The following is a 25,573-nucleotide window of genomic DNA, read 5'->3' as shown; positions in this document are numbered from 1 at the left end:
CCCCCCAATTTTTTTTCAGTAGCACATGGATGGTATATGGATAAACCCATAAACACTGTCACATACATAAATATCCCCAAAGGTATCCCACTGCATTTTCTATGTGAAAAGAAGTGTATTAAAAGCAAGAGGAAAAGGTATACAGAAGTCTTTTTTTTTTTTAAGGAGTTTATGCTTTCAAAAGTTTAGAAAGGTAAGTTAAAATAGATACACTAATACAAAGAATAATATGCTAAACTCATGTGAAAAGGTCCAAGATCTCTCATGGTTAGGGAGATATGGAGAGTCTTTAGGGAGAAGGCGGGATGTCAACTAGGCTTTAATTATGGTTTTGATAGAAGAGGATGATAAGAAGATGCATTTAGAGGCAATAGCATAAGTAAAGGTATGGGGAACACAGGCAAAGAACAGGAAACACTCTAACTTGTAGGGGTTGTGGTTAGGGGAGTTGTGGCTGATCTGGCTGGAACATTACATTACTTGATAAGTCCCTGGCTGGGATTGTTGACAGGGCACACAGATGAGTTTTGAGTAGGGTGATGGCAGATTTGGGCAAACAATTTGAGAAAATTATTTTGTAATTACCTACCTGTGCTATAAACTGGCACAGGAGAGAGATTAAAGTTAAAAAGACTAGTTGTAATAGACCTCAGTTATTGATGTTTTGGATTGGATACTTATTTGTGATAGGGCAGTTGAGAATAATGATGATATACCTTGTAAGGAATAAAAAAGAGCAGATATACGGTACCTGGGTAGCAGTAAAATTTAAAGGATCTGACAAGTGTTTGGGTAGGTGTGTGACTGAGGAAGAGGACTGAAAGATCAGACAGAACCACCTAAAGTCTTCGGATGCCATGTAGTCTAGTATACTCAGAATTGCTTGCAGTATTGTAAACTCTTTCGGTGCAAGTTTGGTAAAATCTATTAATAATTACATATCTGTCTTTTGACCCAGCAATTCTATTCCTGTGAATTTATCTTAAATTATGAGACAAGTAATCTTTATGTATAAAGCAGTAACAATAACAAGGACTTGTTTTTCTCCACAATTGCATCCTCATGTCTATGTGGTGTCTGTTAAATGAGAGGTCCCAATTTAAGAGGTAAATTCCAGATTCAGATGAGGTGAGGTTGAAAATCCTGAAGACAGATATTGTAGCTAACAAAACAAAATCCCAAGGAGAATGCAGTTGAAAAGTTAATAGCTTCTTTTTCTGAGAGGGCAGTGACTGAGTGAGGATGCAGGTAAATTAGGAAGAGGAACTTAGATGGAGCTTCAATGAATGCCATCATCTGCAGAGTAAAGAGAGCTGGGTGCCCCCTTGCCCCCCAGTTTTGACGGTAATCTCAAGCTTTGCAGAGGGTAGTCCTTGAAAACAGAACTGTGCAACTTGCCTGTGCAAAGTTGCCTGGGAACAAGCTGTTCCGAAATGTCTTGGAGAACACAACATACAGAAAACAAGAATTAAGTACTAACTTTCTACCTTCCCTGGAGCAGCAATGGGTTAGGAAGCTGCCATGCAGCTTCAATGCGATTTCGATCCCCACCCCGGAGGATCCACATAGCGCAGCAGACCTCTCCAGTCTCACCCGCGGCTCCCCTCAGCAGTGTACTTCATAGATCTGCCTGTTCTGCTCCCCACTGTCTCTGGTGAGTCCTCTCACCACCCCTGCACCTCTGGCCTGTACCCCAGTTCTGTATGCATAAATAAATACATCTTTTTTTTTTAAGTGGCCACTTCCTTTGTTAGGATTGATTTTTAAATTACCTTCTGCAAAAGAAATCTTAATGATTGGAACTTCGCCGCTTAATTATGAATCCAGGTACTTAGAACAGCACTAGCTAAGGATGAGCCAAAGACCGGAGAAAGAGTAGTGGGCGTGGCCTCCAGAGGTGGCTGGAGGCCACGCCCCATTCCCAGAGTACACCGCAGCCGCGGCCCGAGCGAGCCGGTTTGGCTCGAACCGGTTTCTCGGCAGATCCTGCCGGTCTCCGAAGAGGGTCGGATCATGGACGGGCTGCGGGCCAGCGCCGGGCTGTTGAGGCGTGGGCGGTCGAGGCGCCGGCGCCAGCCGCAGCCACACAGCGGGTCGGTCCTGGCCCTCCCTTTGAGGCCCAGGAAGATCCGGAGGCAGTTGAGGAGAAGTGTTGCGTCCCGCATGGCCGCACTGAGGGCCCAGACACTGCCGAGTGAGGACTCGGAAGACTCGAGAGTGGAGTCGACGGTCGACGATCCCGGGGACCCGCTGTCCGGTGGGGCGGCGACCATCCCAGACGCGGTCCGGCGAGAGTCCTACGGGCACCTCGGGCCTGCAGAGCTGCTGGAAGCCTCGCCGGCGTCCCGCTCCCTGCAGACCCCGCCCGCGCGCCTAGTGGAGGCGCAGACTCCGCCGGCGCGTCTGGTGCCGGCATCGGCGCCGCCCGCGCGCCTGGTGGAGATGCCCGCTGCGCCGGCCCGCGTGGTGGACACCTCGGCCCTTCTGTGCTCTGCCCAGCACTTGGCGGCCGCCCCGCCCTCCGTGGCCGCCGCGACGTTGTCCGGGGTTCCGGGGGACAGCACGGGCGGGGACTCTCCGCTGCAGCGCATCTTGGCGGAGCTGAACCGCATCCCCAGCAGCCGGCGGCGGGCTGCGCGCCTCTTTGAGTGGCTCATCGCGCCCATGCCGCCAGACCATTTCTACCGGCGCCTGTGGGAGCGGGAGGCGGTGCTGGTGCGGCGCCAGGACCACACCTACTACCAGGGTCTCTTCTCTACCGCTGACCTGGACTCTATGCTGCGCAACGAGGAGGTGCAATTTGGACAGCACCTGGACGCTGCACGCTACATCAACGGGCGGCGCGAGACTTTGAACCCTCCCGGCCGCGCTCTGCCCGCTGCTGCGTGGTCCCTGTACCAGGCTGGTTGCTCCCTGCGCCTCCTCTGCCCGCAGGCTTTCTCGACCACTGTGTGGCAGTTTTTGGCTGTGCTCCAGGAGCAATTTGGTAGCATGGCAGGCTCCAACGTTTATCTCACGCCCCCCAACTCGCAAGGCTTTGCTCCACACTACGACGACATCGAAGCTTTTGTGCTGCAGTTAGAAGGTAGAAAACTCTGGCGCGTCTACCGACCCCGGGTTCCGACTGAGGAACTAGCCCTGACATCCAGTCCCAACTTCAGCCAGGACGACCTGGGTGAGCCTGTACTGCAGACAGTGCTGGAACCTGGAGATTTGCTCTATTTTCCTCGTGGCTTCATTCACCAAGCCGAATGCCAGGACGGAGTCCACTCTTTGCACCTCACCTTGTCCACATATCAGCGTAATACTTGGGGTGACTTCCTGGAGGCTGTACTGCCTCTGGCAGTGCAGGCTGCCATGGAGGAAAATGTGGAGTTTCGTCGGGGTCTGCCCCGAGACTTCATGGATTACATGGGGGCCCAGCATTCGGATTCTAAAGATCCTCGAAGAACCGCATTCATGGAGAAGGTGCGGGTCTTGGTTGCCCGCTTGGGACACTTTGCCCCTGTCGATGCTGTGGCTGACCAGCGAGCTAAAGACTTCATCCACGATTCTCTGCCCCCTGTGTTGAGTGACAGGGAGCGAGCACTAAGTGTTTATGGGCTTCCGATTCGCTGGGAGGCTGGAGAACCTGTAAACGTGGGGGCCCAGTTGACAACAGAAACAGAAGTGCACATGCTTCAGGATGGAATAGCTCGTCTGGTGGGTGAAGGAGGCCATTTGTTTCTTTATTACACAGTGGAAAACTCCCGAGTGTATCATCTAGAAGAACCCAAGTGCTTGGAGATCTACCCCCAGCAAGCTGATGCTATGGAACTCTTGCTTCGCTCCTACCCAGAGTTTGTGAGAGTAGGGGACTTACCCTGTGACAGTGTGGAGGACCAGCTGTCCTTGGCAACTATGTTATATGATAAGGGGCTGCTGCTCACCAAGATGCCTCTCAGCTGAACTGATTTCTTGTTGATTGCAGGAGTGATCCTTTCTTACAACGACCACTTTTTTTTTTAAGCTCACATTGTTAACCTTGATAACCATCATTGTTCTCACACTTACCTTTATGAGTGTTTCAGTGTCATAAAACTCAGATGGTCTTCCAGGAAATATCTCATCTAGGCATAAAAGTAAAAGCAGAAGTTAGAGTTGGAAAAATGGAGTCATTTCTGCAAAAGTAACCTTGATGGCTGATCGTTTGAACACCATCTTCAACATTACTCTCAGGCTTCAGTGTACTGTGCAGCACTTGCTGCGTCTTTCTGCTTGAGATATTAGAAATTTGTTTTTGGAATTTGCATCTTCATTTGAGTTCATCAGTTGGGGGAGGGGGGTGAGGGTTGGGTTAGTATCCTGTTGGTTATTGTGAGTTTGTATGAATGTTAGAAAAGTTATTAAAGTGCCAAAGAATGTTTTCTTTTTTCTAAAGCTAGATTATTATGTGGCAAGCTTTGAAGAAATGTGTATTGCGGGGGATGGGGGCTTGGGGGAGTGTGATGTAATAACTGAGGTAAAAACTAACAGGGTGGCCATAGGCCTGGGGCCAATTCTGTAACTTTGGGGGCAGTTTACTCATTTTAGTCATGCTACTTGAGCCCCAAACATCACCATCTAAGAAAAGCTATGAGTCTGTTTTAAGCATATATTGTTTTTGCTCAGTGCTTGCTTGTATCAGTGGCTGAAGCCTCTCCCAAAGAGTCAGTATGTCATCTAGTTGTGCTATCATAGGCCTCAGCCGACCAATTTGTAGCAAGCTGGCCACAAGGGAAGGCTGGTGTCCAAGTTACTTTCCACTCTCATCTTTTTCTGGCAGTTAGAAGAAACTTCCCCAAATCTGGCAAGTGAATATTCTCATGGTTGGTGAAAAAGAGCCTGGTGTACCAGAGAGAGCACTGGACTTGGAATCAGAAGAACCTGGGTTTGGGGTGGTGGCTGGTGGGCAGCTGTCTGAATGACCTGAAGCTGCTGCTACGCATGGGCACACAGATTTTGTAAGTATATTTTGGTATAACTTGATGTTCATACCTCATCTTTAGGTTGTATCTGGAGCTTTTTCAGATGCTAACATCACAACTCCTAGGTTCAGTTATATAAAACAGAACTTTATTACAGTCTTTTTTAAGTTGCAAAAGCAGATATATAGAAAAAGGAAAAGTGACAGCTTTCCCTCCAACCTTACTTCTTAGGAGTAACCATTATTAAGCTTCAAGACTTTGAGGTGAGAAGAGGTGCTTAACCAGACATTCACACAATTGTTTTTCCTATTAGGGCCTTTTATGATCCAATTTTTATGCCATTTCAAACAGCCACCTCATTTTCTTAAGGGATAAAATAAAAACATAAGGCAGGAAATTAATAACCAAAGAACTGAGCGTATGATGATCTAGAAGGAAAGGAAGGCTTTGTTACCACTCATCATCTTACACGGTTCTCAACTATTTGGCAAAATACCCTGGGTCTAGTAAAGCTTGGTCAATGCTCAGGACTCAGCTCTAGGAGACTTACCCTGAAAAGTTTTTTGAAGTAAAGTATGTAGTTTCAATGGGTTTTGCCCCTCTTTGGGTTGAAGGTAAATACGTTTTGCTTCCTCCTTCACCTTTCCTATGACCTTTTCAATCTTTAATATTTTCTGTGTCAGCAAGTCCTTTCGGCTCAGCACTTGAATCTAAATTAGTACAAATGAAGTTGAAAAAAACTACAGTAGGCTGCAAAACATCCAAAAACATTAATAAAGGAACTTCCTACATGTACTTCTTGGAAGGGGGTGGTGCGAAAGTGAGAGCATTATTCTCTTGTGATTATAGTTGGATGTGTTTTATGCCTCTTAATGAAGTTTTTACTTAATTTTCTGGGCATGATAAAAGGAAACTGCTAAGAAATACTTATTGGCTTACATGAGGCAAGAGTCTTACCTTTTCGCCTATATTCCTCATCTCTAGCAACTTTGAGAACTTAGAACCACCTGTTTAGTTAGAGCATTCCTTTGGGGCAAGAGCCCAGATTAGTAGCTAGGAGTGGCAGCCCTAGTCCCTCATCCCTTCTTTATGTCTGTCTGCAAAAAAGGAAAGACTTGGATTTAAGGGATGGTGATAGAAAGAAAGTGGGAAGGGAAGGAAGCAGTATTTCAGAAGCAACAATAACAAACCCTGATTTTGAGGAGTACTTGATAACACAATATTTGATCAGATTTTTCCTAGGATTTTACAGTCCTATTCTTGTAAAGAGTTGTTTTGCTTCTTCAAATGATATACTGGGTTGTCACAACACATTTTTTTCTCTGTTTTACAATAGAAAAAAAAAATGTCATGACTTTTCCAACAACCTAATAGACAGGGTTAGAGAAAATATTAATGTAATGGGGTAAGGGGTTTATACCTGCTTGGGATGGGGAAGTTCTAAAGAACTTTTGAGAACACTGAAATTACTCTTGCTAAGCTTGCATTCATCTACCTTGTTCTTGATCTCTTGAAGCATTTCTTGGTTTCCTTCTTTTTCTAAGTTGAGTATCTTCATTGCCTGGTGAATTTCTCTGAAAGATAAGGACTTCTTAGATTAGTCTTCGTATCCTTAAAAAAAAACATGGAGGACCCTCCCTGGTGGTGCAACGGGTTAGGACGCAGCACTGCAAGCTAGCTGCAGCCGCTTCAGTCCAAGTTCAATCCTCGGCTCTGGAGGTGACGCACATGGCACAGCAGACTTTTCCTGTCTTGCCTGCTACTCCCCTCAGCAGTATATTTTATTGATCTGCCTGTTCTGCTCCACATTCTGTCTCTGGTGAATCCTCTCACCTCCCAGCACCTCTGGCTTGTACCCCAGTTCTGTATGCCTAATTTTTTTTTTAAAAAAGCACAGAGGGGGCCCTCCCTGGTGGCTCAGCAGGTTAAAGCACAGCACTGAGAAGCTAAAGCCACTTCAGCATGAGTTCGATCCCTGGCCCTGGAGGTGACCCAAATGGCATGGCAGACCTCCCCTGACCCACCCGCTGCTCCCCTCAGCAGTGTACTTTGTCAGTCGGCCTGTTCTGCCTCCCGCTCTGTCACTAATTCTGTGTGGTTTTGCTGAGCTTATTTGCAAAAATAGCAATAGTGTACTTATAGGGATGTGCAGTTTTCTGGATGATGCATTTGAATGTACACTTATTAAACACCTTTATGACAGGTAATTAAGCATGACATTTCATTAATCACCACAGATCTATAAGAGAGTACCATCTGCATTTGATACCTGAAAAATGGGCTGAGAATTTAAGTAGTTTGCCTAAACTCAAAGTTAATGTGTGTCTGAGCTGGTATTTAAAATCTGTGTGTACTAAATGGGCACTTGATAAATGTTACTGAATACATAAGTAGCTTAAAACTGCCTGGAGTAGAGGTGCATGAACTTGGCCTTCAATCTAATTTAGGCAAGCTTTTCTTTTACTCACTTGGGTTAAGTATATGAATGGCAAGCCTGTGCTATTGAGCTATTAGGCAGCTAGAGAAAGAAAGGCAAGGGTATATTCTGTTAACAAAGATGGAGAGGAGTGTGTAAAAGGGGACAATTGTGTGGTGAAGGATAGAACTCGACTGAGTGATGGGCTTACTGTAGTATACATATAATTTTCTCTTAAAGATTTATTTATTTATGCATACAAGAACTGGGGTACAAGCCAGAGGTGTAGCGGGTGAGAGGATTTACCAGAGACAGAGTGGGGAGCAGAAAAGTCAGAATGACTGATACACTGCTGAGGGGCACAGCAGGCAGGTCAGGAGAGGTGGGTCAGCTCCCTGGATGGGGATCGAACTCACGCTGCAGTGGCTCCTGACAACTTCATAGTGCTTCGCTTTAACCTGTTGTACCACCAGGGAGGGCTTATACATATAATTTTCAATGATGTACTCCTGAAACTTATTAATGTTAGGCAATGGTACTTCAAGTAATAAAGCAAGGATGGGGGAGTTGACAGTGCAAGGGGTCATGGCAGTAACTAGAGGTTTAGTGCTTACTTTAGAACAGCGTCATGATTCTCTAGGATCAGCACGTCTAGGAAGGTATCCCTGACCCGATCTCCTTGAAGTTTAAGGGCAGTAATGCTGCGGCAAGCTTCTAGCCGTACACCTGGTGACTCTTCATAGTGGATAGCCCAAAGCAGAAGCTCTGTTAGCTGGGGACTCACTTGGCCAATCTGTCCCAAAGCTGCAGAAGTTAGAGGGCAAATTGGCCATCTCGATGAATCCAGAAATGGCCTTATCAATAAATAATAAGGTATAACTGCCACCTCTAAATTAAGGTGGTAGGTGGTAAACTAAGTACTTTGCCTGTTTCTTTTTGAATGACAGCTACCATTAAAATTTTAGAGAAGGGTTAGAATAGGACATGATTTCCAAAGGATTCTGGGAGGACTGGTTTTTCTAGGGACCCACTAAAAACTGTCAGAGAGAAACAGAGGCAAAGATCCCTAAAAAGAAACTCAAAGGAAGTTTTAGGGCAGGGCTTTAGTTCATGCAGTCTTGAACCTGGTCTGATTTTTATAGGGTCCTGTAGTTGAAACCTAAGTAATGTTGGTGGACATCTACTTAGGACTTCTACCTAGTTTTGTTGGCAGGGACAGTCTTAGCTCTTTGCCTTAAGTTTGAAGAGACCTAAACTTGGGATCCTCAACTAAAAATTAGAAAGAGGAAAATAATCTTTAATTTACCAGGCAAGGAACCTCTGAGAAGCTGTGATCATCCCTTTCCCTATACTCTAACCCATTCCCAGGGAGATTCTGGAGATCATCTATACTGATACATGGGAAAGTATTTCAGGCTGAAGAGCTGGGGCCACTCCTATAATACCTCGAATGGCAATGGCCTTGATTTTCCAGCAAGGATCCGTCTGTATCAGATTCTGAAGACATTCAAGGACCTGCGATGAATAAAAAGCAGTGTTGAGTGGAGAGATCCAGAGCAAGAATGAACTACAGACAGTGACTCCTTTTGTCTCTAAAATGTGCTGTAACTGAAAAATGACTCATCAACTCTAGTAACAAGTGAGCTGGAACCAGGAGTACTAGCATGCACATGCAGCATATTACCTGAATTATATTTGTAGATTGATATTCTCGACTTACAGATCTGTGCCTTATTTGAACATCTCTATCAGGTTTTCTTCTAATAGCGGGGATATAACTCAGTTCACTAGAGTTGATCTTAAAGCCCATCAACATCCATGTAATGAGAAGCAAGTTGAGGTGAGAAAGGATTCAGAGCTATAGTTTACATGACGTTGGGAATTTAATGTGGTCCTAACTGATAGGTCTGGCTTATATCTCTCACCGTCCTAATTCTGTTATCTCTGTCCTTATAGCATAGTGAGAGAATGATATGCAACAGTGTTGCCCTCTCTATCTTAATCATGTAAGATGGGAATATGATTCCTTGACTCACCAGCTCATCCCGGATCTGCAGGGCACCGGCTGCCTGACAGGCTGCCCACCGAACTGCCATAAAGTCATCAGAGAAGCAGTTCAGGAAATTTGGGAGGAGCTTGGCGGTCATGAGCTTGAGCCCACCAATCAGGGTGAGAGCTTCCACACGCTCCTGGGAATTTCCTTGACCCAGCTTGACTCTGTAAAACACAGGTGTTTTTATTTTCCCTTCTTTAACTTTTGGTGTTCCCCCCCACATCCTTGTTCCCCACTGATACCCTCAGGATAGAATCCAACCTCTAGGCTCTCCATCTAGTCCTACCCTTTCCTAGTTAGTTTTATACCTATTAGATTAGGTTTCAGTGAGTAGAGTCCTCAACTATCTTATTTACTTGAATCCCTATTACTTACTGTAAAGTAATAAATAAAGGACATTTTCAACATGTACCTATTGTCATAGTCAAATTCTCCACTGCCCTCACTTGTACCATGCTCATTTCCACAACTAGGTCGCAGCCTGGAATCTCTTCTCTGCCCTGTACAGTCTTATATCCCCCATGAAATTTGATCTCAATAGGTGTTTGTGTTACTTATTTGTATAATCAGAATGATGTCATACTTTTGAACTCCCTCAAATGTCCAAAATAGTGGGACTAAATTAATGATTCTTTCCTTAACCATATTGTTAATGTCTATAGTGACTGCTTTTGTTTCATTTTTTAATAATCCTGGTGGCATTTAGTACAATACTGAGCATACAACACAATTTAACAAAAGCTGACTGGCTGGATCCCAGGCCCCTTGAACACATTTAAGGACAGAAAAGTTTCCCTCTGTGTTAATTAGGTCTTACCTAATGGTGTCATGCACCTCTTTTCCAAGATTCATTTGTCCCAGAGCTTGGGCAGCTGCTTTTCTCACTTCCTTATTCCAGTCACTCCACATTAGCTGGATCAATTTATGTTTCATATCCTATAAGTGTGTAATAATTATCCATAATTTATTGAACATCAGTTTTGTACTTAGTACTGTACTTAATCCTCCCAAATTGTTCAGTGAGGCATTGGTCAATAGTACCACTTACAGATGATAAAATGGAGGCTTACGTTAACTTGCCAAGGTTCTCTTGCTGAGTACTAGAACCAGGACTCAGAGGCAGGCCTGCTTTCCAAGCTTATACTTTTTTTTTTTTTAAGTTTTTAAAAATTTATTTATGCATACTTATCTGGGGTACAGGCCAGAGGTGCAGGGGTGGTGGGAGCATTCACCAGAGACAGAGTGAGAAGCAGAATAGGCAGATTGATTGAAGTACACTCCTGAGGGGTGCAGCTGGCAGGTCAGGAGAGGTCTGCTGTGCCATGTGAGTCACTTCTGGGGCAGGGATGGAACTTGCACTGAGGTGGCCACAGCCAGCTTTGCCTTGCTGCACTCTAACCCCCTGTGCCACCACGGTGGGCTCTCTAAGCTTATACTTTAAAGTATGATACTGTGTTGGGACCAATGTAATCTGCACTTGAGATACTTAAAATTTTAAGGTGATAGATATAGATTATTAGGATGACCAAATCATCCCACTTTGCCTGGAATTTTTCTGAGTTAAGTACTAACAATTTGTCCATGTCTTGGGCAAACAGGACAGTTTGCTTCTCTATAGATTAGTACTTCATGGGTCATGGGTGAAGGGACAAAGATTATGATGACTGTAGATGATTGTATAAATATGACCAAGCTACCAGAAACATCTCCTGCTATCCCTATTGAGTACCTGATATTTTTTACTCGTTTCTTAGAGTTTGGCTCAAAAAGCGTCTCCTCAGTGAACTCTTCTCTGCCATCTGTCAACAAGAAATCCCTATAAAACCTCACTGCTGCTTCTGTTACAGCTATTTATACCACTCACTCTGGAAGACAATGGTGCCTAACATCTAGAATATGGTGAGAAACTGCTTGATTACTAAATGAATGAAAGAACTGATAGACATTCTGCCTTTCACTCCCTACGTGCCTCCCATCCCCCATTTTCATTGTGATATAATTGACATATATCAATATATGAGGGGTACAACAGGAAAAGATTACTGCAGTAAATTTAGTTAACATCTATCATGTCATAGATATTTAAAAAAAAAAAAAAGAAAGAAATGAATGTTTTTCTCCATGATAAGAACTCTGGATTTAGTCTCAATTTTCATATATATCATGTAGTAGTGTTGACTATAATCACTGTGTCGTACGTTATCCTGGCACTTAATTCACCTTATCACTGAAAGACGTGCTGCTTTCTTAACTCCAGCAGTCTGACATACAGTTCTCATCTTCACCCTGTCTCCTTCCTTTGAGTATTTTTTACTTTCAATTGACAATCTTGAGTGACAACTACTAAGAAGATAAATGTGCAAATGAATTGAATAATGTTAAAATGCAGCTTCTGGTTGAGTTGACTTGAGGTGTGATTTTATACTTTACAAGTTCCCCAGTGATACCTGTGTTGCTGATCCCCACACTTCAGCAGCAGGGAACTTCCTATAGCAGTTGCAGAATTAAGCCCGATTAAAATGTCTTCAGATAATAATAGTTAATGGCTAGATTTTGTGCTTCCCACATCCAAATGTGGGGGTGTTCATTGCTGACAGAGTTCTAGACCACCCTGGAGGAAGTGTTAGAAGGAAATGGGAAAGTCCCATTTGGATAGCTGAAGATGAGATAAAAATAATGGCAAAAAAGAAGTCAGGAAAAAGCCTAAATAATGGTCAGTTTCCCCTTGCCTGGAGTTCCTCTTCAATTCTATCCTCTTCAGTCTTGTTCAGCTGTCCCAAAGTCCTTTACAAAATTTTAACTAATAAATTTGGTTTCTTCTAATCTCTGAAGAGTTTTAAGAGCTAACCTTAAATTATTGCTTGTTCTTGAGTTATTTGTTTATGTTGGTCTTGTTGCTCTGTGAAGGTTTTCTGAAAGTAAAACCTATGCCTTCTCCCTATGTGCTGAACACTCAGGAGAACCAGCGGAGTCTCCAGTGAAGTTGGTTTGTTGGGTTGTTAGGGCTTCTCAGCTGTGATGCAAGTTCAATCTGAAGGGCAGGGGCAGGGGTGGGGGTGTGGGGGCATGGGAGGTAGTTACTGATACTTTTATAAAATTTGAAGGTGATAGATTGATAGGGTAACCAGTTCATCTCAGTTTGCTGATTTCATTGTGGATAGGTTGTAAATAGTTTGTGGACTGTCACCAAATTTGAGAAACAGCAGCTTCATCTAGAGAAATATGTGTTGGCATTTGAAAGTAATTCTGGATTAGGAGCAAGAGGTAGCAACAAAGGCCTTTTTATTAAGAATGGGATTCTAGATTGCAGCAGACAGTAGAAGCCTTCCCCAGTCCTGTGTGATTAGACTTTGTGTTCTGGAAGCACAGAGAGAAGGCTTACCAAACTGACATTTCCATTAATCCAGGAGAGAGCCTGGCAGGCCATAATCCGATCCTTCCACTGATGGCTACTTAGCTCCACTGCCAGCATGGTGTTTACCAGAGTCTGAGGAAACAGATTTGTTTGGATACTCATGATCATTTTTAGAGATGTTGGAACTTTGAAGAAGTTACATCCTAGCATGGCATCCAGCATACCTAATGTTATAAATCCATGAGATGCTGGCCATAGCAAAGGAAAGAGTGGGTTTATCAGATATGGGATAGTCTTCCATCAGACTTCTAGGATCATAAGTCAAGGACCAAAATACAGATTTACTAATCAAGACAGAATACTTCTGGGGTCTTCTCTTCTTGATTTTATTATTATTATTTTTAATTTTGATGTTTATTCTTTGAAATTGTCAAATTTAATTTTTTAAATTTTTTTAGTTATTTATGCATATAGAACTGGGGTACAGGCCAGAGGTGCAGGGGTGGTGAGATGATTCACCAGAGACAGAGTAGGGAGAAGAATAGGTAGTTCGAGGAAGTACGCTGCCGAGGGGAGCAGAGAGTGGGTCAGGAGAGGTCTGCCATGCCATATTGGTCACCTCCAGGGCCGGGGATCAAACTCACAGTGAAGCAGCTGCAGCTAGCTCCTAACCCACTGCACCACCAGGGAGGGCCCTTGACTTTATTTTTATCCCCCAAAAGATTTGTATATGCCTCAGATCTATTCATGTTTCTACTGAAAGTAAACTCCATTGTAGGTCTCTGCAGTTTTCAGTAGTAAACTAGCAAAAGTAAATTTTATATATCAAAATTTTTCTTGCATACACAGTTAAAAACCTTTTGCAACCTACTCTGTACACCTTTCTCTCAGGAGCTGTTGTCATCTTCTTCCTATACCAGTTCACCTGCACTGAGTCTGGTTTTATCTGTGCTAGACACCATCCCACCCAACTACTTCCATTTTTAATTCCTACATGCACTGGCCTCAGTGACCCACTGGCTTCCCCAAAACGGGTTTTTTCCTTTTTCTGACCCTGTAGTGAACACCTACTGTCTTCCCACTGAGGTGGCGCAGGAGCATACAAGACTGCTGTTCAGTGGCCTCATTCTTCTTGTTAAACAGCTGATGGAGGATCCTCTTAATCACAGGGTAAGTGGCAGCACCTTCCACAGCCAAGCACTGAGCTGCAGCCCAGCTATCCACACTATTACCTGCCAGGAGGTTAAAAAAAAAGTCCAAAGTGGTAATCTGTTGTTCCCCAGAAAGCAGTTTCTGAGTTAGTACACAAGACTGCTACCTGCTTGATACCTCACTTTCCTGTGCCCCTCTCAGTCTAGAGATCCAACCCTGGATTTAAACAGATTGTATCAAGGCTTTCAATATAAACTGAAAAATCTTAAAATGAGAAGTCAAATCCTAAAAGACTTATGTTGGGTACCAGAGCAGTAAGGCACTTCTGGTCTGGCTGGTTCTTCCCCCTAGAGGTTGGGAAAACTAGTTTCTCCTCTCCCCAAGGGGAGCAGTTAGGCTCATTGGGCTTATCACCTGACAGAACCTTTTTGAGTGCACTCCTCCAACAATACACATGAATAATGCCTGGAAGTGAATGTGCAAAAATGTGTGTTCAGTGGTGACTTTTTAATTTCAGAAAGTACTCTTTAATATTGTTCCATTATCTTTTCATTTTGTTGACAGTTGTGTGAAAGAGGGTGTGGGTTCTAGTCAAATGTACAAGTAGCATTTGGTGGCATGTACCTAATTTGTAACATGTACCTGGGAAGAAAGCTGTTCTAATAAACCAAAACCCAGTACAGGAGACATCACAGAGCATGACAGGAAGACATTAGGAAAAGCTGATGGTGAGATACCCTCTGTTGACCCCCTAGTTCCAGATTAAAAGTATCAGGGAGTTTCTCACCTTTCAAAAGGGCAGTCTGCATGATGTCCTGGGCAAGGGGATTATGTGACTGTATGGCATACTGGCATATCGCTGCTGCCATCCGCACATTGGCATTCTTGTCACAAAGAGCAGCCTCCAGGGCAGGGTGTAGCACCTCTGGTAAGTCCTGGATAGGTGGGACTTTCGCAGTCTCCTTGTCTGTAGTTGAGAGAGAGCCAGGTAAGAGGGGACTAGCCCCTTATCTCTGAAATGCAGCTTTCTTCCCCATGGTGTCCAGCCTCAGTCTCTAATGGAGTTTAGCTGAGCCCCTGTAATGGGCAAGATTTTACAGCTCACTTCTGTGCTGGGCATGCAAGTTCCTACCCTTTTTCAGCTGGCTCTAAAAAGCTATTTTCCAACCAAAGACATGTTTCCAGCTAGGTTATAGTGACCGTCACCATTAGTTTTAGTGATGAAAATCACTACAAAATTATTTTGTATTTTTAATTACTAACCATTATATTTAGATACTGTTTTACCATTTATAGAGTGCTTTCATATTCATTATCTCATTCAACTTTCTAACTATAGAAGTAGGGAAAACTGGTATTACTATAGAGCTCACCAGAGTGTCTTTAGTTTTAACCAATTTTCAGGCTCATATAAGATTATCATAGGCCACACATGGCACCAGTTTTCAGGGGCACAGGATGGAGCACCATTTGCCAAAAGGGCAATATCAGGTGTTACTTTTGGCTAGAGTTCTCGAAACAGTTTTTACAGCATCTATGGAGCCTTCTGGGGACAGTTGGGGAGTATGGAATCCACTCTAGGCACAAGACTTACATTTCATAGAAATGAATATCTTTATAACCTCTCTAATAGAAGTAATTTCAAGGTTCATAAAGGGCATACCTGTTATAATTCACAACATTTAGGGAGAGCCAAAGTATGGTATCACTATCAGCTTATTCCCAGCCCAAATATATTTCATTATTCAGTGTTCATTTTTATCATATTGTTGTTTATAAAGATATGTCCTGTCCTTATTGTTATCAGAGGAAACAGGTAGGCATTTATCTGAAACTCAAATTCTCAAGTGGGAGGGGAAAATGTATTGATTATGCTTTTCCACAACTGTCCTTATTTTATAGATAAGGCATTTGGTGCTCAGAGAGATTGACTTCCCAAAAAAACAGAGCTGGGCCTGTCACTAAGATTTTAGAATTTCTAATCATCAGTCCCTTTTATCACCTTCATGGGTGATAAGGTATCTGTTAAGAATTGGCTTGATGGTGGCCCTCCCAGGTGGCGCAGTGGGTTAAAGCACAGCACAAAGAAGCTTAAGCCACTTCCGCATGAGTTCAGTCCAGATCCACATGGTGAGGCAGACCTCTCCTGACCCGCCCACTGCTCCCCTCTCCTGACCCGCCCACTGGTCGATCTGCCTGTTCTGTACCCCACTCTGTCTCTGGTGAATCCTCTCACCCTCCGCATCTCTGGCCTGTACCCCAGTTCTGTACAAATAAATAAATCTTTAAAAAAAAAAAAAGAATTGGCTTAATGGGAATATGTATATTTCAGAGGAATAAATAATTGAGTATTTCAAGAAATGAGTCAGATAATTTTCTCTGTGGAGGTAACAAAACAAATCCAATCTAGACATCCAGAACATATGAAAGGGATCATATGCAAGTTACAATCCTTCTGGGGGAAGACAAAAGTGTCCTTCAAATGTATGAGGAAGATTTGAGGATAACATTATAATATCTTTTGCTGCCTATTTAAGTTTTTCTCTATGTGCCAGGAATTTAAAACACATCATCCTATTTAAAACCCAAAGAAATAATTATAATCAAACTGAGTGGGAGTGTATAGCAGCGACAGTGAGCCAAGTCAGAGTTGCGTGGCAGGGAGGAGGGACACCAGAACTGAACACTGAAGGGCCAGTGCAGAAGTTAATCTGAAGAGAGAGGAAACACTTTCCAGCAAAGGAAGCAGCAATTTGAAAATCTGAAGGAGAAATGCACCTATCTGGAACTCAGTAGACAGGAAATAAGTAAAGGAAAACTAAGAACCAGACAGCTTGGTAGAGATAAAATGGGTATCTGTTCTTAGGAGTTCCTTGCCTGAGAGAGATGAAAGAAAAGTAAATAGACAATTACCATAGAGCAATAAATGCTAGGACAGAATATTTAGGATGTGATCAGCAGCAGAGAAGGAAAACGTGTCAGCCTAGATTTCACATTAAAGGCAATGTCAGAGAAGATGCTTGGGTAAGTAGAGTCAGTTGGTTTTATGGCCTTTCAATAGAATTTTATAGTTTCATTATGAGAGTTCTACTTAGTCTTACTAAAACAGTTATTCAATAGATTACAGTTCTGGCTCTTATATAGGAAACTTTCCTTTTTAACTACTTTTTAGGGGAGAAAAAATTACTGACCTTTCTTTTTCAAAAGATTACAATTATGGCCCTCCCTGGTGGCGCAGCGGGTTAAAGCACAGCACTGAGAAGCTAAAGCCACTTCTGCATGAGTTCGATTCCCGCCTGCCCCGGAGGTGACCACATGGCGAGGCAGACCTCTCCTGACCCGCCCGCTGCTCCCCTCAGCAGTGTACTTCATTGATCTGCCTGTTCTGCTCCCCACTCTGTCTCTGGTGAAGCCTCTCACCGCCCCTGAGCCTCTGGCCTGTACGCCAGTTCTGTATGTACAAATAAATAAATCTTTAAAAAAAAAAAAGATTACAATTAAAAAATGACCAAGTCTTTAAATTTACAAAGCTAGAGAAAACTAAAACTTGACAGAAAAAGTGTAAGTAAAAACAAAACTGCTGATTTCACTTATGAATGCAGTAAAACATTATAAAATATTAACAGGTCAAGCCTTCAGAGTAACAAAAGGATAATATATGGTGATCCATTAGGATTTATTATAAGGAATTTAACAAAATTCATCATATACACAAATTACAGGAAAAACTGGAAAGTATGAGTTAATTCAACACTCAATTTTTATAATAAATAGAAAAACCCACTTTTATGTGGACACTTGTTTGTAAACTCAGAGAGAGAGAGAGAGATGGAATGCCAAATTACCCTGGGAAAATATCAATGGGTGGGATAGGACTGGGAAGAGAGGAAGGGAGAGACAGTTACCTCTTTATGTAGTCTTGTGTGTTGACTAATAATGATGTTTTGTTTGTCTTTTATAATTAAAAAAGGTGAGAATATGGGGCAGAGTTAGTAGAGTTTATTTTTATTTATTTATTAAAATTTTTTTGTTGTTTTTACATTTTTATTTTTGCACAGAACTGGGGTATAGGCCAGAGGTGCAGGGGGTGAGAGGATTCACCAGAGACAGAGTGGGGAACAGAACAGGCAGATTTACTAAAATACACTGCTAAGCCTGCCGGAAAGAGGAAAGGTCTGTTCTGGGTTCATTAACTGGCCCAGTTCAACTCAGGCTGAACTTAGGCCATAAGGGCAGTAATGCTGAGACTTAACCCCTAGGACACCAGGGAGGTCCAGAATTAGTAGAATTTCATCATCGATTGGAGAGAAATGACATATCCAGAATGACTGAATCAGAAAGATAGATTGTGGGGCTGTTGACTGACATTTGGAATGTGGGCTGAGGTCTGTGGCAGGGATGATGAGTTCAATTTTGGACTTGTTGAGTTTGAGATGTGCTATCAAAGAAAGTGGAGCTGGAAGAAGTATGTGTGTTTGCTTAAATATAATTTTGGGGGCCTCCCTGGTGGCCTATGGATTAAGTTTCAGCACTATCACTGTGTTTTGACCCTCAGGAAGTTAACCCACATATGGCACAGCCTCTCCTGTGTGGCCTGCTACTCCTCTTAGCAGTTTATTTCAGTCAATCTGCCTCTTCTGCTCTCCACACTGTCAATGGTGAATCTCCTCACCCCAGGCACCTCTGGCCTATACCCTGGTTCTTCTACCCATAAATGAATGAATGAATGAATGAATGTGTGTGTATGTAATTTTGGTTATAACGAAGGAGATATCTCAAGGTGGGACACTGAACTTCCCTGCAAGTCACTGAACAAAGATGAAATATAGTACAAAAAGAACTGGCCTAGAAATCAAGAATTTTAATCTGAGCACTATTGCTGATAAACTCTATATTCAGGCCAGTCTCTGGGTCTTGGTTTCTGGATTTGTAAAATGACCTCAGATAAGATCCAAGATCCCCACCAGCACAAATGTTCTATTTGCTTATATTGCTTATATTCTCAAGCAGTCTTTTTCTGATGCTCACCTGAGTCACTCTGACTGATGGCAATCCGGGGATGTTCTAAAGCAGCTGTGGCACACGTGATGATGGCGTGGATCCGGATGTCATCATGCATGTCCATCAAGCTCCGCAGCAGGCCCTCTATTGTCATATGGTGCCACTCAGTGACTATGCCACAGGGAGGGAAATTAGAAGAGAACCCCCTTAAATATTGTGTGCAGGCAGAGAATAAAAAGTCTCCTCTCCCCCACTTCCCTCTGACAATTCAAGCAACACTTCAGCTCACAATAAAAAAGGGCCGGCCTGGAGGAGGGGCGTCTTTTGGGAAGTTATTTCTCTAATGACCCATGGACCCTGTTGGTCAGTTCTCAAAAAGTCTCCAAGTCACATTCTATAATCTCTCCTTGCTTAAATAACTTTTCATTGTTGCTCTGGAAAAATGAAAAGAGCGATAAAACAGTGTTTAAAGGTAATTTGTCGTCAGGCATACCTGATTTGGAATCATAGTTATGAGCTCTGTGACCTTGGATAAGTTACCTAACCTCTGAGTTTGAGATTTCTATTTTGTAAGATGGGAAAAATACTAGAAACTACCATATCGAGTTTTCCTTTGAGTATTTAATAAGTTAACAAGACACAGTTTTTAGCAGAATGTCTAGCAAGATAATAGAGGTTTAAATGTTAAATGATCATGGTCATCACTAGATCTCTCTACCTCTGATGGCTCTTGTCTTTTTTCCAAGGTCATCTTCATTTTATTGCCAACTTCTTGCTTTACAGATATGAAGTTTTTATTTCAGTATTTCCACCATCTGTAGGTGTTCCCTTGTAGTAGCTTTTACTCAGAATATCCTTTCCAGCCTTTTCCCTTTTATATTATCTAGTTTATGTAAAATGGATCACCTCTTTTTTTCTGCACTAACTAAGTTAACCTCTCCTTTACTAAAAGCCAGCAACCTTTGAGTCCTCAAATATTGTAGCTTTCAATGATCCTGGATATGCTTTTACTCCAGACACTCAGTGTTCTGCTCCCATATTTCTGAAGGCAAAAATATAGCTACAGAATAGCATAGCTACAAGACAACCCCAACCTCATTAGGGAATTTTGGAGAGGAGTTATTTACACCACTACAGCTATCTCTATTTAGCCAACTACACTTTCCATTGCTTAGGCAGCATATTTTGTCATTTCATTCAATTAGCATAAGGTTTCAGCAGCTAGTAAGATGAGGGTTCCTATGAAGACTTCTATGAAGTCTCAGTGTAGTGAGTTTTTACTAATTCCTTAAGTAAAACCCACCTGAGGGGCCTCAAGTGGTGCAAGCTGCACAAGTGGTTAAGTAAGCACTTAGGAAGCTATCAGCAGCCACTGCAGCAGGAGTTCCATCCCCCGCCAGGGAGCTGACCCACATGGCTCAGCAGACTTCTCCTGACCCACCCACTGTTCCCCTCAACAGTGGATTTCAGAAGACCCACCTATTCTGCTCCACTGCCTCTGATGAATCCTATCACCCGCCCCCACCCCACCACAACTCTGGCCTACACCCCAGTTCTTGTATGCATTAATAACTAAATCTTTTTTTTTAACCCAAATAAAATAAATTTTTTTTAAAACAAAAATCCACCTGAGCAAAGAGCAGCCACACACATTGCAGCTAACGTATAAGACTCTTACCTAGGCTAGCCTTGATGAGGCAACCAGATTTTTATGTTTCACAAAAGAGAGAGATTTAAAGACTGAAAATCACTAGTCCAAGAAGAGTACCTCCCCAACACAAATACACAGAGGTCACCCTCCCCTGCACCCCTTCACTCACTTAGCGCCCAGCCAATCTTCCATTCCCGCAGCATCTTCCTCAGAGCCACCAGTTCCCAAGTCACATTCTCCTTCAGGGATTCCCCCTGCTTCTTCCTCGTCTTCCTGGGCACATCCTCCTCACCCGCTTGCAGTAATTCCTTGACCGGAGTGGGCAAAGCAGTCCAGCGCTGGGCTCCTTTCACAGGCCTGCAAACTACAGTATGGCAGCATGAGTCTCAGCTCACTGCGAGGGCCTGCATTCCCAGCTAGCACCACACTTCCTTCCTGCCTAACACTGAAGTGAAACAAAACTCAACAGTGAACTCTCTTTTCATTACATAGGAAACTGAGTTAAGTCCCATATGTTGACGACACATATCCATAATGATGGGGGAGAAAAACTGACATGTGAAAAACCTTTTGTAAGTTTAATAAAGCTGTAGGCACATAGACATGTTGCTATGTCATAATGCTTGCTCATAAAACTCGACATTTTATATACTGCTATTTAAAGTAGAATGTAAGTGACCATTCCTAATTTATTAAGTTTTCTATCCATTTTTAAGTTGGAAGGCGGAATGGTGTTACAGAGTTGATAAATTTTAAAGATTTTAGTATGTGAGTTTTTCCTAATTATGACAAGTAACAATTGGAAATTTGAGAATAGAAAAAAAGTATATAAATTGTTATATGAAAATATTATTCATGTTTTCTAGACTTACTATTCTCCCTAGGGTCAGATTAAGAAAGCCTCAGTAGTTGTGTGGAAAAGGCCAGATGGAGATAAGAAAGAACATTTCCATATTACTGATTCACTATATGCCACTTTGCTTATCAGACTTTTGTTGTAACCTATCACTATCAACCACCTATTTCTTCTAAGATTTAATTCTAACTTCCTACAATTTTAGATTCCGCTGCATCAGTTCTTTCCTTGAGTTAGGTGTGCAGTATCATTCTGTCTTCTAATGTACAAAGAAAGAGTCTTTTGAGGCTCCAGGGCAGTTGAGCTCAGATTTTTGCCCACACAGAAGATACCTTCTAAATGGCCTTCACTCAGTTTATTCATGCTGGGGAAACTCAGTTGTTCTCCTAAGGGATCCATCACAGTGTGGGCCGTGTATAGCCAGAAGCTACAGAACCACCTCCAGCAGGTCAGCTCTCAGTGAATATAGATGACACTTGGCCACATGGTACTCCCTCACTTCTCAGGCTGCTTGAAATCCCTCCCAAGGAGGTGAGAAATTGGTAAATGAACCCCATGACTTCTATATCCTGCTGCTCAGGGAGTTAAAATGATTTTTTTACATCTCTGACACAGTCTCTGTGGGAATAAACACACACTGTCAGTACTAATTTTACTTGCAGTATTTTGAGTTCCAGACAGGCAGAAACACATCCACTTGCTATTTTGCATCTTGTAAAGGAAGCACATAACAACCTTTTAGGTTTTTTGTTGTTGTTGTTGTTTGTTTTTTTGGTATGGGACAAAAGGCTCAGTACACTTAGCAGAAAGAAAAAGTGCCTTTGTGATATAGCATAAAGTCTGCTTGATATATAGGAACTTTCATGATCTGGCCACACTAAAGAATTTTATATCATAATTTACGGGAAACTGGTAATAAATACCCCCTTGAGAATCTTCATCATTTGAGTTATCATTTACATTTTTCAATTCACTCACGTGGAGAGGGGGAAATACATCTACCACACTAACCCCAGGATTTTTCCCTTTGGTCCGCAGGGTCTTTCATACCTAATATTTCCTAAGATGAGAGATAAATAAAGTGGTTACAAGAAAGAGTGTATGTATTGCTATTCTGACTTTAGTTCTCCAAGATCAATTTCAGATACTATTTTAAACTTGAATCCTACAGCATCAGCTCATTAAATATTCATTTTTCTGGGGGAAAGGAGGGCAGGATTCCAAGGCCAAGGCCCCTGGGGAGAAGTGCCTGGGAAGCGAGTGAGGCTGTTGGTGAAGTTTCCGTGCAGTAGTAGGATGCTCAGAGGACTTTAAATAAAATAGCCTTATCAAGGTAGAATTCACATGCTGTAAAATTTATCTTTTTGAAGTGTATCTGATTGGGTGATTTTAAGTACACTCATACAGTTGTGCAACTTCCGTGCCACTGTCCAATTTTAGAATACTTTTATCATCCTATTTTTATTTCTCGCCTCACCTACCCCAGCAACCACTGATTAATTTTTATCTCTGGATTTTACCTGTTCTCAGAGGAGAGGAAATGGAGAGGAAATGGAGAATACAGTTGGCTTGTGGGACGGTTGTATAGTAATAATAAGGCTTTGAACTTGTATAGTACTTACTGATTTAAAAATCATGGTCATAAAATCACCTGGGTATCAATAAATACCACAAAAATATCAGTAAGTGTCACAAAAGTACATCTCTGTAGCAATGATCAATCAGTATGTCAGTTTTAATGAAGCAACTAAAGACCTGGAAGTTGACTTGCCAAGACCCAATCCAAGACTCTGCAGGGGTACTTTGGTACTAAATTGTAACAAGATCCTCAACAAAGGAGGGCACAAAAGTCTGGAGGAAGCTGCCCATAGCTGCCATCATTAGCATCTTTTCTAGTGGTGTTGCCCAGCCAGGAGGCACCGAAGCCAGAGGTTTGGAGCTGATGGTAGAAAGATGGTGACACTATTGCCCTCAGGTTCTGCACACCAAGGGGCCCATCTGAACAGTGACACTTCAAAGAAAAGAGTTGTTAGAAATAGAAATGTAGTTAGAAATAGAAATGTAGTCTCTTGGAGGGTGGGCACTTTTTGTTTCATAAGCTCAGTTTTGACCATCTCCCTTTACCATCTGTCTTGCAGAGTGAAGAATGGTATCCTTGTGAAAAATAAACAACCCTCGACCTAGTAGCACATACGGGCCTAAAAATGCAGTGGGAGGGTAGAACCAACCCAGGGGAGAAGAGCAGGGGTTTGCTCTACTTCCTCTGGAAGCAGTGGGATAAGACCGACCTCAATGGCAATTACTGGCCTCAAATCACTTGTTTACATCTATGTCTTATCTAATTTCAACTGAATGGATGTTCAGACTTTTCTTAGTTACAGGTAGTGTTTTGTAATTTTATGAGATGAATTTTAGTTGGTAGGAAAAGACTCCCCTAGATGCTGATGATGCCCCAATCTGAAAACAGGGACCTTAAATAAATAGCTGATTTTTATCATTGGGTAATGTCTGCTTACCTGCTTCAGGAACCGGCTGGGAGGTCCACCTTTCTGGAACTTCAGGGAAGATCTTAGAGAGATGCTTGTTGTACCGATTAAGGTTTTCCAGTAATATTTGGTCTCTCTTTCCACCTAACTGGTGGATGACCTGGACTTTATCTGTGGACAGATAAAGAAACAATGAGTCCCAGGACATCATTCCTTCTTCTCCTCCTGGGTTTTTGGTCACCAAGATCAGACTCAATATTCTTTTAACCTACTCTAAGCCCCTCAGAATCATCACTACCATGATAGGGGGCACCTGGTGACTGGTGCTTGGAAATATGAACTGGCAGTATAGATGCCTGGGTGCTAAGGCAGAACCTGTCTAACACAGAGCCTTTGTCCCCTATAAAAAATTAGATACTAATAAAGGGCTATCTAATTTATTGCTTATCAGTCATATGAATAATTTTGTTAGACATTTTTAAAAGACTTTCAAGACCAATGGAAATGAATAGAAAGCCAAGAAATAAAGCCACATACATATGGACAACTAATCTTTGACAAAGGAACAAAGAACTTGCAATGGAACAAGGACAGTTTGTTCAAGTGAAGCTGGGAGAACTGGACCATCGAAAACAAAAGAATGAAACTAGACCACTACCTCACACCACGCACAAAAGTCAACTCAACATGGATAAAAGATCTGAACATAAGACCTAAAACCATAAATATATAGAAGAAAATATAGGTAAAATACTACAAGACATACATCTTAGTAACATGTTTAAAAGACTCATTTCCCCAAAACAAAGAAAGTGAAGGAAAAGATAAACAGCTGGGATTACATCAAATTAAAAAGGTTCTGTACAGTCAAAGAGACATTAGCCAAAACAAAGAGACACCCTACTGAGGGTGAGAAAATTTTTCATATAAATGTAAGGAACTGATCACAAAGATATACAAAGAAATCAATTGACTCAACAAAAACAAAATTAACAGTCCAGTCAAAAAATGGGTGGAAGAACTTAAAAGACACTTCTCCAAAAAAGGAAATGCAAATGGCCAACAAGTATATGAAAAAAATGTTCAACATCCCTCAGAATCAGGGAAATGCAACTCAAAACCACAATGAGATAGCACCGTGCACCAGTAAGAATGACTCATACTTTAAAAACTTGCAACAAAAAATGTTGATGAAGATGTGATGAAAAAAAAAAAAAACTCTCTTACACTGCTGGTAGGAATACAAACTGGTCCAACCATGATAGGAACCTGTATAGAGGTTCCTCAGACTACTAAAAATGGAGCTACCATATGACCTAGCAGTTCCTCTACGAGGGATCTACCCAAAGGACACAAAAGCACTAATTCAAAAAGATACCTTCCAATAAGTAAGACTTGGAAACAACCCAAATGCCCCAAAATAGTTGGCTGGATCAAGAAGATGTGGTATATATATACAATGGAATCGTATTGGAATACTATTCAGCAATCAAAAGATAAACTAATGCCATTCATAACAACATGGATGAAGCTAGAAGGGATTGTGCTTAGTGAAATAAAGGAGGAATAACTGACTTAAGTATCAGATGGTTTCACTTATAGGAGGAATATAGGGGAACAAAATAAGGCATTGGAGAAAAAATAATAACTTAAAAAA

The 25,573-nt window shown here is 42.2% G+C and overlaps 2 protein-coding genes across 3 annotated transcripts in view; one reads left to right on the top strand and one right to left on the bottom strand.

Moving 5' to 3' along the window:
* Window positions 1-25,573, bottom strand: part of HEATR4 (HEAT repeat containing 4) — a 35,844-nt gene that overhangs the window by 6,853 nt on the left and 3,418 nt on the right. The window contains exons 3-15 of one of the 2 annotated variants that reach the window (XM_012724612.1): window positions 23,947-24,087; window positions 20,744-20,938; window positions 18,951-19,094; window positions 14,710-14,889; window positions 13,842-14,002; window positions 12,798-12,902; window positions 10,233-10,351; window positions 9,399-9,579; window positions 8,808-8,877; window positions 7,977-8,166; window positions 6,442-6,520; window positions 5,497-5,656; window positions 4,054-4,109 (exon numbers count right to left, since the gene is read on the bottom strand). In XM_012724612.1, the coding sequence (XP_012580066.1) occupies window positions 4,054-4,109; window positions 5,497-5,656; window positions 6,442-6,520; window positions 7,977-8,166; window positions 8,808-8,877; window positions 9,399-9,579; window positions 10,233-10,351; window positions 12,798-12,902; window positions 13,842-14,002; window positions 14,710-14,889; window positions 18,951-19,094; window positions 20,744-20,938; window positions 23,947-24,087 (1,781 nt within the window). The remainder of the gene's footprint in view (window positions 1-4,053; window positions 4,110-5,496; window positions 5,657-6,441; window positions 6,521-7,976; window positions 8,167-8,807; window positions 8,878-9,398; window positions 9,580-10,232; window positions 10,352-12,797; window positions 12,903-13,841; window positions 14,003-14,709; window positions 14,890-18,950; window positions 19,095-20,743; window positions 20,939-23,946; window positions 24,088-25,573) is intronic. The other variant, XM_004682071.2, reaches the window with a different exon arrangement.
* Window positions 1,963-4,085, top strand: LOC101634759 (chromosome unknown open reading frame, human C14orf169). Its single transcript, XM_004681711.2, has one exon. It carries the CDS (start codon window positions 2,014-2,016, stop codon window positions 3,946-3,948), a length of 1,935 nt encoding a protein of 644 aa, XP_004681768.1. The 5' UTR covers window positions 1,963-2,013; the 3' UTR covers window positions 3,949-4,085.

This window comes from Condylura cristata, unplaced genomic scaffold, assembly GCF_000260355.1.
Source record: "Condylura cristata isolate star-nosed mole 26May11 unplaced genomic scaffold, ConCri1.0 scaffold00013, whole genome shotgun sequence".
Taxonomy (NCBI): domain Eukaryota; kingdom Metazoa; phylum Chordata; class Mammalia; order Eulipotyphla; family Talpidae; genus Condylura; species Condylura cristata.
The sequence above is the reverse complement of the archived record's forward strand: the minus strand, read 5'-3'. Positions and strand labels throughout refer to the sequence as shown.

Bases quoted from the DNA above. Each gene is read 5' to 3' on its own strand.
- LOC101634759 (XM_004681711.2), top strand. From the start codon at position 2,014: ATGGACGGGCTGCGGGCCAGCGCCGGGCTGTTGAGGCGTGGGCGGTCG.